The sequence below is a fragment of the Macaca mulatta genome, chromosome 1, assembly GCF_049350105.2.
Source record: "Macaca mulatta isolate MMU2019108-1 chromosome 1, T2T-MMU8v2.0, whole genome shotgun sequence".
Lineage (NCBI taxonomy): Eukaryota > Metazoa > Chordata > Mammalia > Primates > Cercopithecidae > Macaca > Macaca mulatta.
Window position 1 is genome coordinate 165,806,845 of NC_133406.1, and position 13,573 is coordinate 165,820,417.

Below are 13,573 nucleotides of genomic sequence, written 5' to 3' on the forward strand. Positions count from 1 at the left end.
TTTTGATACTGTGGGTAATCAGATCATCTGTTTAGCTCCACAAACTACAGAAGCATATATGACTCTAAAACCTATTAAGGTTTTTAAAAATTTTTTTTTGGCCAGCCAATACTGACTATGCTTAAAAATGACTTTGATCAAACTCCTAACATCAGGAAAAGTATTTAAATATGAACTACAGACATGTCATTGAGAAAGAGTAAAAGTAGAATTCAATCACAAACAGTGACATTTGGCTAGTGATTGCTTCCAGAAAGCAGAATGTAACCAAAAAACAGTCATTCTTCTAATTGTGTTGTGTAAAAATAAACAAAACAAAATCTTTTAAAATAAGTAAAATGTTTCTCAGTTTCCTTTCTATTGCTTAAAAATCTTTGTTGAAATGATAGAAGAAAGCATAGAAAGCACAAAAATTCTGATCCGACTGGGGTGGCTTTGTAAGTTATTTTATCAGTCTCTAAATGTTAGAGAGCCCTGGGGAGCAGACGTGGGTCCTTTCTTTTCTCTAGCTCAGTAGTTCCTAAGCAAGAATAATTTTGAATCCCAGGGGCCATCTGGCAATGTCTGAAGACATTTTTGTTGTTAAGTTGTCACCACTCAAGGGAAGAGGAAGGGGGATCTCTAGCAAATAGTGGGTAGAGGTCAGGGATGCAGCTTAAACATTCTCCATTGTATAGGACAGCCCCCACACAAATAATTATTTGATCTGAAATGCCAGCTGCGCCATGGTTGAGAAATCTTGATCTAAGTACATGCTCTCCTTTTGAGATTCCCTGGTTTAAATATCATATATATACATATATGTTTACCTGTATATATGTATATCTATAGATCATCTATATACCTATAGATATATAGCTATATAGATGAATCCCATTTCCAATTCAGATCTCTACCCTGAAACTGATTCTCCCTAATATAAATCTATTTCTCTCACATCCAGTCTTTCTAATTTCAGTAAATGACACCATCATTCATCTAGCTGCTCAAGCTTCAAACCTAGAGAACCCTGATGCTTTCTACCTCTTCATCCCCTATACCCAATTCCCATTGATTCTACCTCTATGATTACCTCAAATTAATCCAGCTCCTGCCACATCCACTGCTCACTCTTTTCAAGTCTCCATCACCTTTCTCCTTAACTTCTGGAGGAGTCTCCCAATTAGTCTCTGCTTTCATTCTTGCCCCCTTCAAACCATCCTTGCAGACTAGCCAGCGACAGAATCCAAGCTCTAAACCATGACTAATGATGTTCTATTTGCTCTAGCCCTGGCTATTTTCTCTAACCTTGAGTGGCTTCCCTTCTGTTCTTTGAATATTCCAAACCCTTTCCTACATCAGCTTCTTTATTTTTGCTGTTCCTCTATCAGTACTACTCTTTTCCTGGCTGGTTTCTTGTCATTCATCCTGTTTCCATTTAACGCTACTGCCTAAAAAGGTCGTCGTCTTCTTTTTTTTCTTTTTTATTTTGAGATGGAGTTTCACTCTTGTCACCCAGGTTGGAGTGCAATGGCGCAATCTTGGCTCACTGCAACCTAGTGATTGCTTTCAGAAAGCAGAATGTAACCAAAAAACAATCATTCTTCTAATTGTGTTGTGTAAAAATAAAGAAAATCTTTTAAAATGAGTAAAACATTTCTCAGTATCCCTTCTATTGCTTAAAAAACTTTGTTGAAATGATATAAGAAAGCACAGAAAGCGCAAAAATTCTGATCCGACTGGGGTGGCTTTGTAAATTATTTTATCAGTCTCTAAATGTCAGAGAGCCCTGGGGAGCAGACGTGGGTCCCTTCTTTCTTGTAGCTCGGTAGTTCTTAACCACCCTCTTTAAAGGCAGCTCTGCCCTGACTGTCTAGTGGAGTGCCCTGCTTATCTCCTTCATAGCATGTCTCACAGTGAGAAATTATGTTTATTTATGTACGTACTGTCTGCCTCTGTCCCCTAGAATACAAATATAAGTTCCTTAGGTAAGGACCCCCCTCAAAAAGGGGCTGTGAAGAAATGAATTTCTCAGTTCCTCTAAGTCTACTTCAATTTGCTCCCTGAAATGTTAGCCTTCCAATGAGGCTTAGGCCCAGAGAAGAGCACAGCTGGGCTTAATCAGGATTAGCACAGAGAACAGAACATGGATATAGAAACAGGAGAGTTAAAGTCTGGAGACACATCAGGGATGTGATGTGGTATAATGAGACTAAAATAAGGTTAGATAAAAGTTCAAGGTTAGAGCAGAGACTGAAGCCATGAGCCACTGAATGATTAAACACCATGTTTTGGAGACTATCTCTAAATGCTCATGTTCCTCAGGCCCTCTTCTCTTTTTCTTCTGTACTTTCTCCACAGGTGATTTTATCTAGGCTCATGGCTTAAAAGAATAATTGTGTATTGGTGTCTTCTCAATGTTTGTCCCCAATCCACATGAGTTCCAGACTTCTACCCAAACATCTATTTGAAATTTTCACTTAGGTGGTGGTGTTAGGGACTGAATTGTGTCTACAGGGCTTCAAAATTCAAATGTTGATGCCCTAAACTCCAATGTGACTGTATTTGGAGATGGGGCCTTTAAGGTGCTAATTAGGGTTAAATGAGGTCATAAGGATGGAGCCCTGATCCAACAGGACTGGTGTCCTTACAAGAAGTAGAAGAGACAAGTGACGTGCATACACAGAGAAAGGGCCATGAGAGGACACAGGGAGAAGGCAGCTGCTGCAACACAAGGACAAGGGCCTCAGAAGGAACTACCCCCTGTCAGTACCTTCATCCTGGACTTTCAACCTCCTAACTGTAAGAAAAATAAATTTCTGTTGTTTACGCTGCCCAGTCCATGGTATATTGTTATGGCAACATTAGCAGACAAAAAACAGGTTTCTTATAGACATTTCACACTTAACATATGAATCACATTCTTGATTCCCATTCCTTCTGAGAGCTGAAGCCAACTGGACTTCCTGAGTCTACTTGGGAGTTGGAAAACTTTTCTGTCTAGCTAGAGGATTGTAAATGTACCAATCAGCAGAAGATTGTAAATGTACCAATCAGCACTCTGTAAAAAAGCATCAATCAGCACTGTGTCTAGCTAAAGGATTGTAAATCCACCAATCAGCACTCTAAAAATGCACCAATCAGCGCTCTGTGTCTAGCTAAAGGATTGTAAATGCACCAATCTGCACTCTGTAAAATGGACCAATCAGCTCTCTGTAAAATGGACCAATCAGCAGGACATGGGCGGGGCCAAATAAGGGAATAAAAGCTGTCCACCTGAGCCAGCAGTGGCAACCTGCTTGGGTCCCCTTCCAAGTTGTGGAAGCTTTGTTCTTTCATTCTTCACAATAAATCTTGCTGCTGCCCACTCTTTGGGTCTGCACTACCTTTATGAGCTGTAACACTCACTGTGAAGGTCTGCGGCTTCATTTCTGACGTCAGCAAGACCATGAATCCATCAGGAGGAACAAACAACTCTGGATGCGCCACCTTTAAGAGCTATAACACTCACTGTGAAGGTCTGCGGCTTCATTCCTGAAGTCAGCAAAACCACGAACCGACTGGGAGGAACAAACAACTCTGGATGTGCCACTTTTTAGAGATGTAACACTCACTGCGAAGGTCTGTGGCTTCATTCCTGAAGTCAGCAAGACCACGAACCCACCGGGAGGAAAAAACAACTCCAGACGCGCCACCTTTAAGAGCCGTAACACTCACTGCAAAGGTCTGTGGCTTCATTCCTGACATCAGCGAGACCACAACACCACTGGGAGGAACAAACAACTCTGGACGTGCCACCTTTAAGAGCTGTAACACTCACTGTGAAGCTCTGCGGCTTCATTCCTGAAGTCAGCGAAACCATGAACACACTGGGAGGAAAAATCAACTCTGGACATGCCCCCTTTAAGAGATGTAACACTCACTGCGAAGGTCTGTGGCTTCACTCCTGAAATCAGTGAGACAGCGAGACCACGAACCCACCAGGAGGAATAAACAACTCCAGACATGTCACCTTTAAGAGCTGTAACACTCACTGCAAAGGTCTGCAGCTTCACTCCTGAAGTGGGCAAGACCACAAACCCACCGGAAGGAAGAAACTCTGGACACACCCATCTTTAAGAACTGTAACACTCACTGCGAGGGTCCGCAGCTTCATTCTTGAAGTCAGCAAGACCAAGAACCCACCAGAAGGAACCAATTCCAGACACATTTTGGCAACCCAGATGGGACATATTTTGGTGACCCAGATGGGACAATCGCCTATTGCCAAGTGTTGAGTACCATTGGACCCCTTTCACTTTGTATTCTGTTCTATTTTACCTCAGAATTTGGGGGCTACATACCGGGCACCTGTGGGCCAGTTAAAAGTGACTAGCGCGGCCGCTGGACTAAAGACATGGGTGTCAGGCTTTCTGGGAACGGGCTCTCTTCAGAGTTGGGAGCGTTGGTTTGCCTGGAACCAGTTTCCACTTTTCCTGTACTTCCGGGCTGAGCCGAGGGTCGACAGAGAGGAAAGCCATTCAGCTCTGGGGTCCCAACAATAAGTTGGTTGGCCCTGCAGCCATGAGCAGAACTCTCAAAGTCACGTTGCCCAAGCAAGACTCACCCATCTATCCTATCTATCCTGACCCTTGCCTCCTGGGTCCTAATACCTGTCAGACAAACTTTCTCTTGTCTCTCTTCTCCAAGGCTAGTCCTGCTTTTAAAAACCACTCCCTGTCTCTGGTGCTTTTCTAGTTTCTCCTATAAGAATGATTTCTAGTATAAACTTCAGGACTCTGTTCCCTTCTTTAGGTACCCAGGCTCACCAGTCAGAAAGACATAATTTTTGCCTAAAGCCTTGTCAGGTTGGGGGAACTATCTGGAATTTTAGGATCCCTTCTCAGACAAGCAGACTAGCAAAAGCTATTTCTGAAGCTATGATATGGGGAGCTTCAGAAATGATATTCTTCCTATTCAAGTGAGGACAAAAGGCATCACTCTTCCAACTCTGGAGATACCTTCCCTCCCTCAGGGTATAACCCTCCACTTCATTTTGGGGGCATAACATCTTTACAGGACAGGGATAAGGTCCCAATACTAACAGGAGAATGCTTAGGACTCTAACAGGTTTTTGAGAATGTGTCGGTGAGTGTAACTATTCCAATCAGCAGGGTCCAGGGACGTCGCAGGTTCTTGGGCAGGGGGAGAAAGGAACAAACCAAAACCATGGCAGTTTTGTCTTTCTGATGGGAAACACTCAGGCATTAACAGGCTCACCCTTGAAATGCATCCTAAGCCATTGGGACCAATTTGACCCACAAACCCTGAAAAAGAGGCAGCTCATTTTTTTTCTGCACTACAGCTTGGCCCCAATATTCTCTCTCTGATGGGGAAAAATGGCCACCTGAGGGAAGTATAAATTACAATACTATCCTGCAGCTTGATCTTCTCTGTAAGAGGGAAGGTAAGTGGAGTGAAATATCTTATGTCCAAGCTTTCTTTTCATTGAAGGAGAATACACAACTATGCAAAGCTTGCAATTTACATCCCACAAGAGGACACCTCAGTTTACTCCCATATCCTAGCCTCCCTATAGCTCCCCTTCTTATTAATGATAAGCCTCCTCTAATCTTCCCTGCCCAGAAGGAAACAAGCAAAGAAATCTCCAAAGGACCACAAAACCCCCTGTGCTATCGGTTATGTCCCCTTCCAGCTGTAGGGGGACGGGAATTTGGCCCAACCTGGGTACATGTCCCCTTCTCTCTCTCTGATTTAAAGAAGATCAAGGCAGATCTGGGGAAGTTTTCAGATGATCCTGATAGGTATATAGATGTCCTACAGAGTCTAGGGCAAGCCTTCAATGTCTCTTGGAGAGATGTCATGCTATTGTTAGATCAAATCCTGGCCTTTAATGAAAATAATGCTAATAGCTGCAGCCTAAGAGTTTGGAGATACCTGGTATCTTCGTCAAGTAAACGATAGAATGACAGCTGAAGAAAGGGACAAATTCCCTACCGGTCAGCACTGTCCCCAGTATGGATCCCCACTGGGACCCCAACTCAAGATCATGGGGACTGGAGTCATAAACATCTGTTGACCTGTGTTCAAGAAGGACTAAGGAGAATTAGGAAAAAGTTCATGAATTATTCAATGATGTCCACTATAACTCAGGGAAAGGAAGAAAATCCTTCTGCCTTCCTCGAGAGGCTATGGGAGGCCTTAAGAAAATATACTCCCCTGTCACCTGACTCACTCGAGGGTCAGTTGATCCTTAAAGATAAGTTGATTATCCAATCAGCTGCAGATATCAGAAGAAAGCTCCAAAAGTGAGCCCTGGGCCCTGAACCAAATCTGGAGGCATTATTAAATGTGGCAACGTTGGTGTTCTATAATCAGGTCCAAGAGGAACAGGTCCAAAGGAAAAGCAAGATCAGAGAAACGCCACAGCCTTAGTCATGGCCCTCAGACAAACAAACCTTGGTGGTTCAGAGATGACAGAAAAGGGAGCAGGACAATCACCCAGTGGGACTTGTTACCAGTGTGGTTTGCAAGGACACCTTAAAAAAGATTGTCCAATGAGAAGCCGCCCCCTCGTCCATGTCTGCTATGCCAAGGCAATCACTGGAAGGTGCACTGCCCCAGAGAACAAAGGTTCTCTGTGCCAGAAGCCCGCAACCAGATGATCCAACAACAGGACTGAGGGTGCCCAGGGCAAGCACCTGCTCATGTCATCACCCTCACTGAGCCCTGGGTACGTTTAACCATTGAGGGCCAGGAAATTGACATCCTCCTGGACACTGGCACAGCTTTCTCAGGGTTAATCTCCTGTCCTGGACAGCTGTCCTCAAGGTCCGTTACCATCCAAGGAATCCTCAGACAGCCTGTAACCAAGTATTTCTCCCACCTCCTCAGTTGTAATTGGGAGACTTTGTTACAGATAGTAAGTATGCTTATCTAATCCTACATGCCCATGCTGCAATATGGAAAGAAAGGGAGTTTCTAACCTCTGGGGGAACCCCCATTAAATACCACAAGGAAATCATGGAGTTATTGCACACAGTGTAAAAACCCAAGGAGGTAGCAGTCTTACACTGCCAAAGCCATCAGAAAGGTGAAGGAGAAAAGGCAGAAGGAAACTGTCAGGCAGATGCCAAGGTCAAAATTGCTGCCAAGAAGAACCTCCTATTAGAAATACCTACAGAAGGACCCTTGGTATGGAGCAACCCCCTCCAAGAGATTAAGCCCCAGTATTCCCCCACTGAAACAGAATGGGGACTTTCACGGGGGCATAGTTTTCTCCCCTCAGGGTGGTTAACGACAGAAGAAGGAAAGGTACTTACACCCAAAGCTAGCCAGTGGAAAATACTTAAAACCCTCCACCAAACTTTTCATATGGGTACTGAAAACACTCATCAAATGGCCAAATCCCTATTTACAGGGCCAAATCTCCTCCGGACCATCTGACAGGTAGTCAAAGCATGTGAGGTGTGCCAAAGGAATAATCCCTTGGTCCATCCTCAGGCACCTTTGGGGGAACAAAGAATAGGTCACTATCCCGGAGAGGACTGGCAATTAGACTTCCACCCACATGCGTACGTCAAAGGGGTTTCAATAATTGTTGGTCTGTGTTGATACCTTTACAAATTGGATAGAAGCTTTCCCCTGCAAGACAGAGAAGGCTCAGGAAGTGATTAAAGTCCTAATTTATGAAATAATTCCTAGATTTGGGCTTCCCCAAAGCTTACAGAGCGACAATGGTCCAGCTTCTAAAGCCACGATAACTCAGGGAATTTCCAGGGCACTAGGGATACAATATCACCTTCACTGTGCCTGGAGGCCACAATCCTCAGGCAAGGTCGAGAAGGCAAATGAAACACTCAAGAGGCACTTAAGGAAACTAACACAAGAAACTCCTCTCCCATGGCTTACTCTTTTGCCCATGGCATTGTTGAGAATCCAAAATTCTCCTCACAAAATGGGGCTCAGTCCATATGAAATGCTGTATGGACGACCTTTCCTCACAAATGACCTGCTACTGGATCAGGAAAAGGCCAACTTGGTCAAAGATGTAACTTCTTTGGCAAAGTATCAACGAAACCTTAAAAATCTACCTGAACGATGTCACAGAGAAAAGGGAACAAAGTTGTTTCAACCAGGAGCTCTAGTGTTGGTTAAATCTCTCCCCTCTACCTCCCGATCTATGGATTCTTTGTGGTAAGGACCATACTCGGTAATCCTCTCTACTCCCACTGCAATTAAGGTGGCAGGAGTGGAATCTTGGCTTCACCACACCCCAGTTAAATTTTGGATACCCCTGAGAAACCTGCAGGACCATCAGCTCAGGAGTCCCAAGATCAGCCAGACCAGCCTCGATACACCTGCAAACCACTAGAGGACTTGCATCTCCTATTTCGGAAGGAAACATCCCAGACTAAAAAGGCTCCTATCACTGATCCTGAGGAAGAAAAACCCCTTCCTCCTTAAAAAAGATAAGTGAAAATCTACATAATCTTTAACACCTCTCCTTGTCCCTTTAATGGAATCCTTTTACTATTTCATCATATTATTAAGCAGCATACTAACCATACTCTTTGCCATAGGACTACATACCGTAGCCAAATGAGTTCAACTAACAACTTCTACCAAGGACCCCTGGATCGACCTGCTGGCCCTTTCACTGGCCTAAAGAGTTCCCCTCTGGAGGACACTACAACTGCAGGGCCCCTACTTTGCCCCTATCCAGCAGGAAGTAGCTAGAGCCGTCATCGCCCAATTCCCAGCAGCATTTGGGGTGCCCTGTTTGGAGGGGGGATTGAGAGGTGAAGCCAGCTGGACTTCCTGGGTCGAGTGGGGACTTGGAGAACTTTTCTGTTAGCTCCAGGATTGTAAATGCACCAATCAGCACTCTAAAAACGTACCAATCAATGCTCTGTGTCTAGCTAAAGGACTGTAAATGCAGTGATCAGCACTCTAAAAACACATCAGTGCTCTGTGTCTAGCTAAAGGATTGTAAATGCACGAATCAGCACTCTGTAAAAATGCACCAATCAGTGCTCTGTGTCTAGCTAAGGGACTGTAAACGCACCAATCAGCACTCTGCTAAATGGACCAATCAGCACTCTGTAAAATGGACCAATCAGCAGGACATGGGCAGGGCCAAATAAGGGAATAAAAGCTGTCCACCTGAGCCAGCAACAGCAACCGCTCAGGTCCCCTTCCAAGCTGTGGAAGCTTTGTTCTTTCATTCTTCACAATAAATCTTGCTGCTGCTCACTCTTTGGGTCCACACTACCTTTATGAGCTGTAACACTCACTGCAGAGGTCTGCAGCTTCATTCCTGAAGTTAGCGAGACCACGAACCCACTGGGACAAACAAACAACTCTGGATGCGCCACCTTTAAGAGCTGTAACACTCTTTGAGAAGGTCTGCAACTTCACTCCTGAAGTCAACAAGACCACGAACCCACCAGGAGGAACAGATAACTCTGGACGCGCCACCTTTAAGAGCTCTAACACTCACTGCTGCGAAGGTCTGTAGCTTCACTCCTTCAGTCAGCAAGACTGAGAACCCACCGGAAGGAAGAAACTCTGGACACATCTGAAGGAACAAACTCCAGACACACCATCTTTAAGAACTGTAACATTCACCGCAAGGGTCCATGGCTTCATTCTTGAAGTCAGCGAGACCAAGAACCCACCGGAAGGAACCAATTCTGGACACACTTCAACTTCAGCACATTCCGTCTGGATAAAGGCTACTACCACAGAGCCAGGGTCTCTAGCCAGACCTAAATAGTTATCCTTGATTCCTCTTTCTCCTCCTCCCTCTGGCTGTCCTTCCCCAGGCAACCTTACAAGTCTGTTGATTCAAATGCTGAAATACATTTTGAATCTATTCCTTTCTCACCTGCTTTGGTGCTATCACTTTAGGCCAACCCACCACCACTTCCCACTTAAATCACCACAAACTACTCCTAACTCATCTCTTTTCACTTACTGCACTCCTTTCTCTATGCTGGAGCAGAACTGAGTTTTTCAGAACAGAAACCTAGAAAGCCACTCTTTGCTTAAAACTGTCGCTTCAATAACTTTTCCCTGAACTCAGAAAGCAATTCAAACTCTTTAATCTGGTCTACAAAGCTTAACTGACCTGGCCTCAGCCTCCTTCTCGCACTTTCTTTCCACTCTCTAGACCCATTGAAACCTTGTATATACCTTTCCATCTTCCTGGAATGTTCTTTTCTCAGCTACATGCCTAGCTCTTTCTGTTCCTTGTAAGTCCTAGCTTAAAGAAACGTTTTCAGAGAAGCCTGTCTTCAAGTCAGCAGCTTTTTGCACTGTTCTCTATTACCAGATTGTTTTTCCTTTGGTAGAACATTTTGCAACTTGCAGTTTTTTTAAATTTAATTTTATTTTATTTGCCTGTTCACTTGTTTGTATTTGCTGTCTCCTAACTTTGGGAGAGGAAGCAAGACAGTCTCTAATCTTGTTTATCGCTGTGCCCCTAGTACTTGACACACTGAGACTCAATACATTATTGTTACTTAAAATACAATTTAGTTTTATATATAAATATACAAAAGGTATAAAAAGGAGAATCAAGACCAAACAGATATTTACCTCATGCTCATTTAAATGGGAAAAATGAAATATTCTTTAAAATGCTTAATTGCACATGTAGTTCCACAGTATTTTTTCTTAAAGCTTGGCAAACAAAAACAAAATATAGAATGCTGAAGTACAATTTATAAATAAAAATGTTAAGAAAGAAAACAGGAGCCATAACCTGGGACTTATATTTTCCTAGTAATGATTAGGTACTCTTTTTTCCTAAAATTAAAAATGAATAGATTGAGCAGACCAATTAATAATAAATATATAACTAGTTGAATAAGGTAATATCTCATTGATGTTTATAGCAGGTTAAAAGCTTAAAATTGCATCTACCCACATATCTATAAATTTAAGTACAATTACAACAAAATTTTACCAGAATCCGTGCATCCTGCAATTGTTGACACTGCACGTGAAGAATAAATGGTTCAAATTTCAAAGTGGCATCACCATTTGCTTTCTTCAGAGCCACAATCTAAATAAATGAAAAGTGGTATCAGACACAAGCCTATGGCTTGTCCTTTGATTACCCTTTACCCCATACATAACTTCAATTTCTCTTAGAAATTTTCAGAATCACTCAGCGTATTTTTTTTCTGCAGTAACTTTTCCCTCTGCTTTCTTGGTTCTTTTTCACCCAAAATTTGCTTATTTTCTTAAAATTTCTAGTTCTCCCATAAATCTTCTATACCATTCTTTCCATCTATTAGTGTACTTTGAAGAAGTAAACTACTACTTTATTTAATTCTGTAACAGATCTTTCATTAAGGAATGGAGTATAAAAACTGTATTAGGATTGTTTAAATTTTTTGTTAGATTGAGATACAGAGAAATGTAATGTAAGAGAAGGGTCCAAACAAAGCCTAACTGCCACCCATGTTCCCAAGAAGCATTCTGTACCAAGCACCAGTGCTTACCAGCTGCACTATTAAGCTCACAAATAGCCGTGCATGCAAAGAGCTCAGTGCACAGCCAGCAAGTTCCTGTTCCCTCTGTAATAGGCACACATACAATTCCCTTGGAACTGCTTAGCTACATGAGAACAAATGGCTCCTGAGCATGTTCCTAGCTTTCTGTATTTCAGACCCTATGGGGCAGTGGTCAGGGTCTGGGGGCTACTGCAGCACAAAGTGGGGTACATGCCATCACTCTGCCCTGATCAGCTGTGGAACCCATCTGCTAGCCATGGGGACTGACACATTGAAGGGCTAGATCTTGTGTACTCTCTTTCCTCCTGCTATAAGCAAATGTTACAACACTTGACCCTAGCATGCATGTTTGTTGTTGTTAGTGACCTTAAGTCATGTACTAGTCTCTTCCCTAGGTAGCACTTGCCTGCCTTTTAACTTTGGCTGCACCGATGTTACAGTGCATCCAGCGGCATAGTCTGACCACCTAGTGAAACATGTAATATTGTGTCTGAGCTATAATTTATACAAGACAGTTATTATTTCTGTCTGCCCAGTATCCCTGGGCAACATCGTCCGTCCTTCACGCCATTTGATTTCTGGTAGGGCTGTCAATCATTACCCTGTCACACATCACTCTCCCTATCACAGTATCAGAGGTGCCAAGTGCTTGCTTATGTCTGATCAAGGATATTATTATAGTCCACTAGCAAAATTAATTGACCTAAGAGAGAGAGCACCTAATGTAAGCAGGACAACTCTGAGTCCTTCTCTAGGATGAATACATGAATTGCAGGAAAAGGAATTCTTTTTCTACTGGTGTTGCTGGCAGCTACCATTTCTGCAACAAAGATTATCTGCAGCAGAAGAGAATAAAGGCACATTGCAAAGAGAACCACTGCCCAAAGATGGAGATGAAGTGGGTACTCAGAAGATAAGATTTGAACATCTGAATCAGCAATACTTGATTCAAGCTCTATCCGTCCTTTCCAGTTAAATAATCTTTTTTGCTTAAAACAGAATTGGATTTGTAAATTCACTGGGAATAAAAAGTGCCTGGCTGATAAAAACTTATGAATTCATCTAAACTCTTTATCTTAGAGAACTCAATAACCCAGCAGAGATATGAAGATTTTCAAAAAGCAGTGCAGGTAAGTCATGTATAATTTATTTATATCAGTAAAGCTGGTAACACAGAGATAGTGCTAATCCCCTTCTCTTTCTACAGTTTGTTCTAGGTTACAGGGTTATCAAATAGCAGAATTAAAATTCAAAATTTGGATCCAATAGGTGTCCAATATCTATGAACTTTCTGCTATGTCCAAAAGGATGTGTTGAGTAGCAGTAAGTAATGCTTCCATACTTTTATCTCCTACAACCCAAAAAAAGTCATTGTAATGAAAGCTCTCTAGGTTTCATAATCTTCAGCCATTATAATTCTGCATATAAATTACTTTGAATTTTCTATTCTTGTCATATGTATTTAAAGTACCTGAATTTAAAAGTTTATTTCCAAAACTTACCACATCATCTTTTTCACAAGGTTTGTGTGTAACTAGTAGCCAGCCACAGTTTTGTTTCTGAACCTCAAAACCATTTATACCCTAAAATAAAAAGTAACATAATTTGTTAATCATACAATATTTTACAAAAATAATAAGCATAATGTATAGCATGTTGTAGGCTTTCTTAAACTAATAATCCCAAGTTAGGATTTTAAGTATTAATAAAAACAATTCGGTATTTTTGGGTAATGTTAACCCAGAATAAGAATGAGCCCAAATAACCTGAGGTAGAAAATTATTTGAAAGGTAAAACTACTTGATAAACATCTTCTGAAATACGGTCATGATTTTGCAACAAGAAAAGGGATTCGTACAAGGGATAATACTAGCAGCACCTGAGTTGTACTCTATTTGGCTAGCGAAGTATTTAAAAAATGAAAAAAAAAAAAAAAAGAATTTTAATTCCTTTTGTAGGACAGCACTGTCCTAATTCCACACAAGACCTACTACCCTTAATTGTACCTATGCCATTTACACATTTATAATACTTTCTTAGTTTCTAGAGGCATAAATTCGTGACCTCTG

At 42.2% G+C, this 13,573-nt stretch overlaps 1 protein-coding gene across 4 annotated transcripts in view; it reads right to left on the bottom strand.

The window, feature by feature from the left end:
- Window positions 1–13,573, bottom strand: part of TYW3 (tRNA-yW synthesizing protein 3 homolog) — a 34,655-nt gene that overhangs the window by 10,307 nt on the left and 10,775 nt on the right. For 3 of the 4 annotated variants that reach the window (XM_015142351.3, NM_001257439.1, XM_015142336.3), the window contains 2 exon segments: window positions 13,007–13,087; window positions 10,952–11,050 (listed from right to left, as the gene is read on the bottom strand). In XM_015142351.3, the coding sequence (XP_014997837.1) occupies window positions 10,952–11,050; window positions 13,007–13,087 (180 nt within the window). 4 annotated transcript variants of the gene reach the window in all.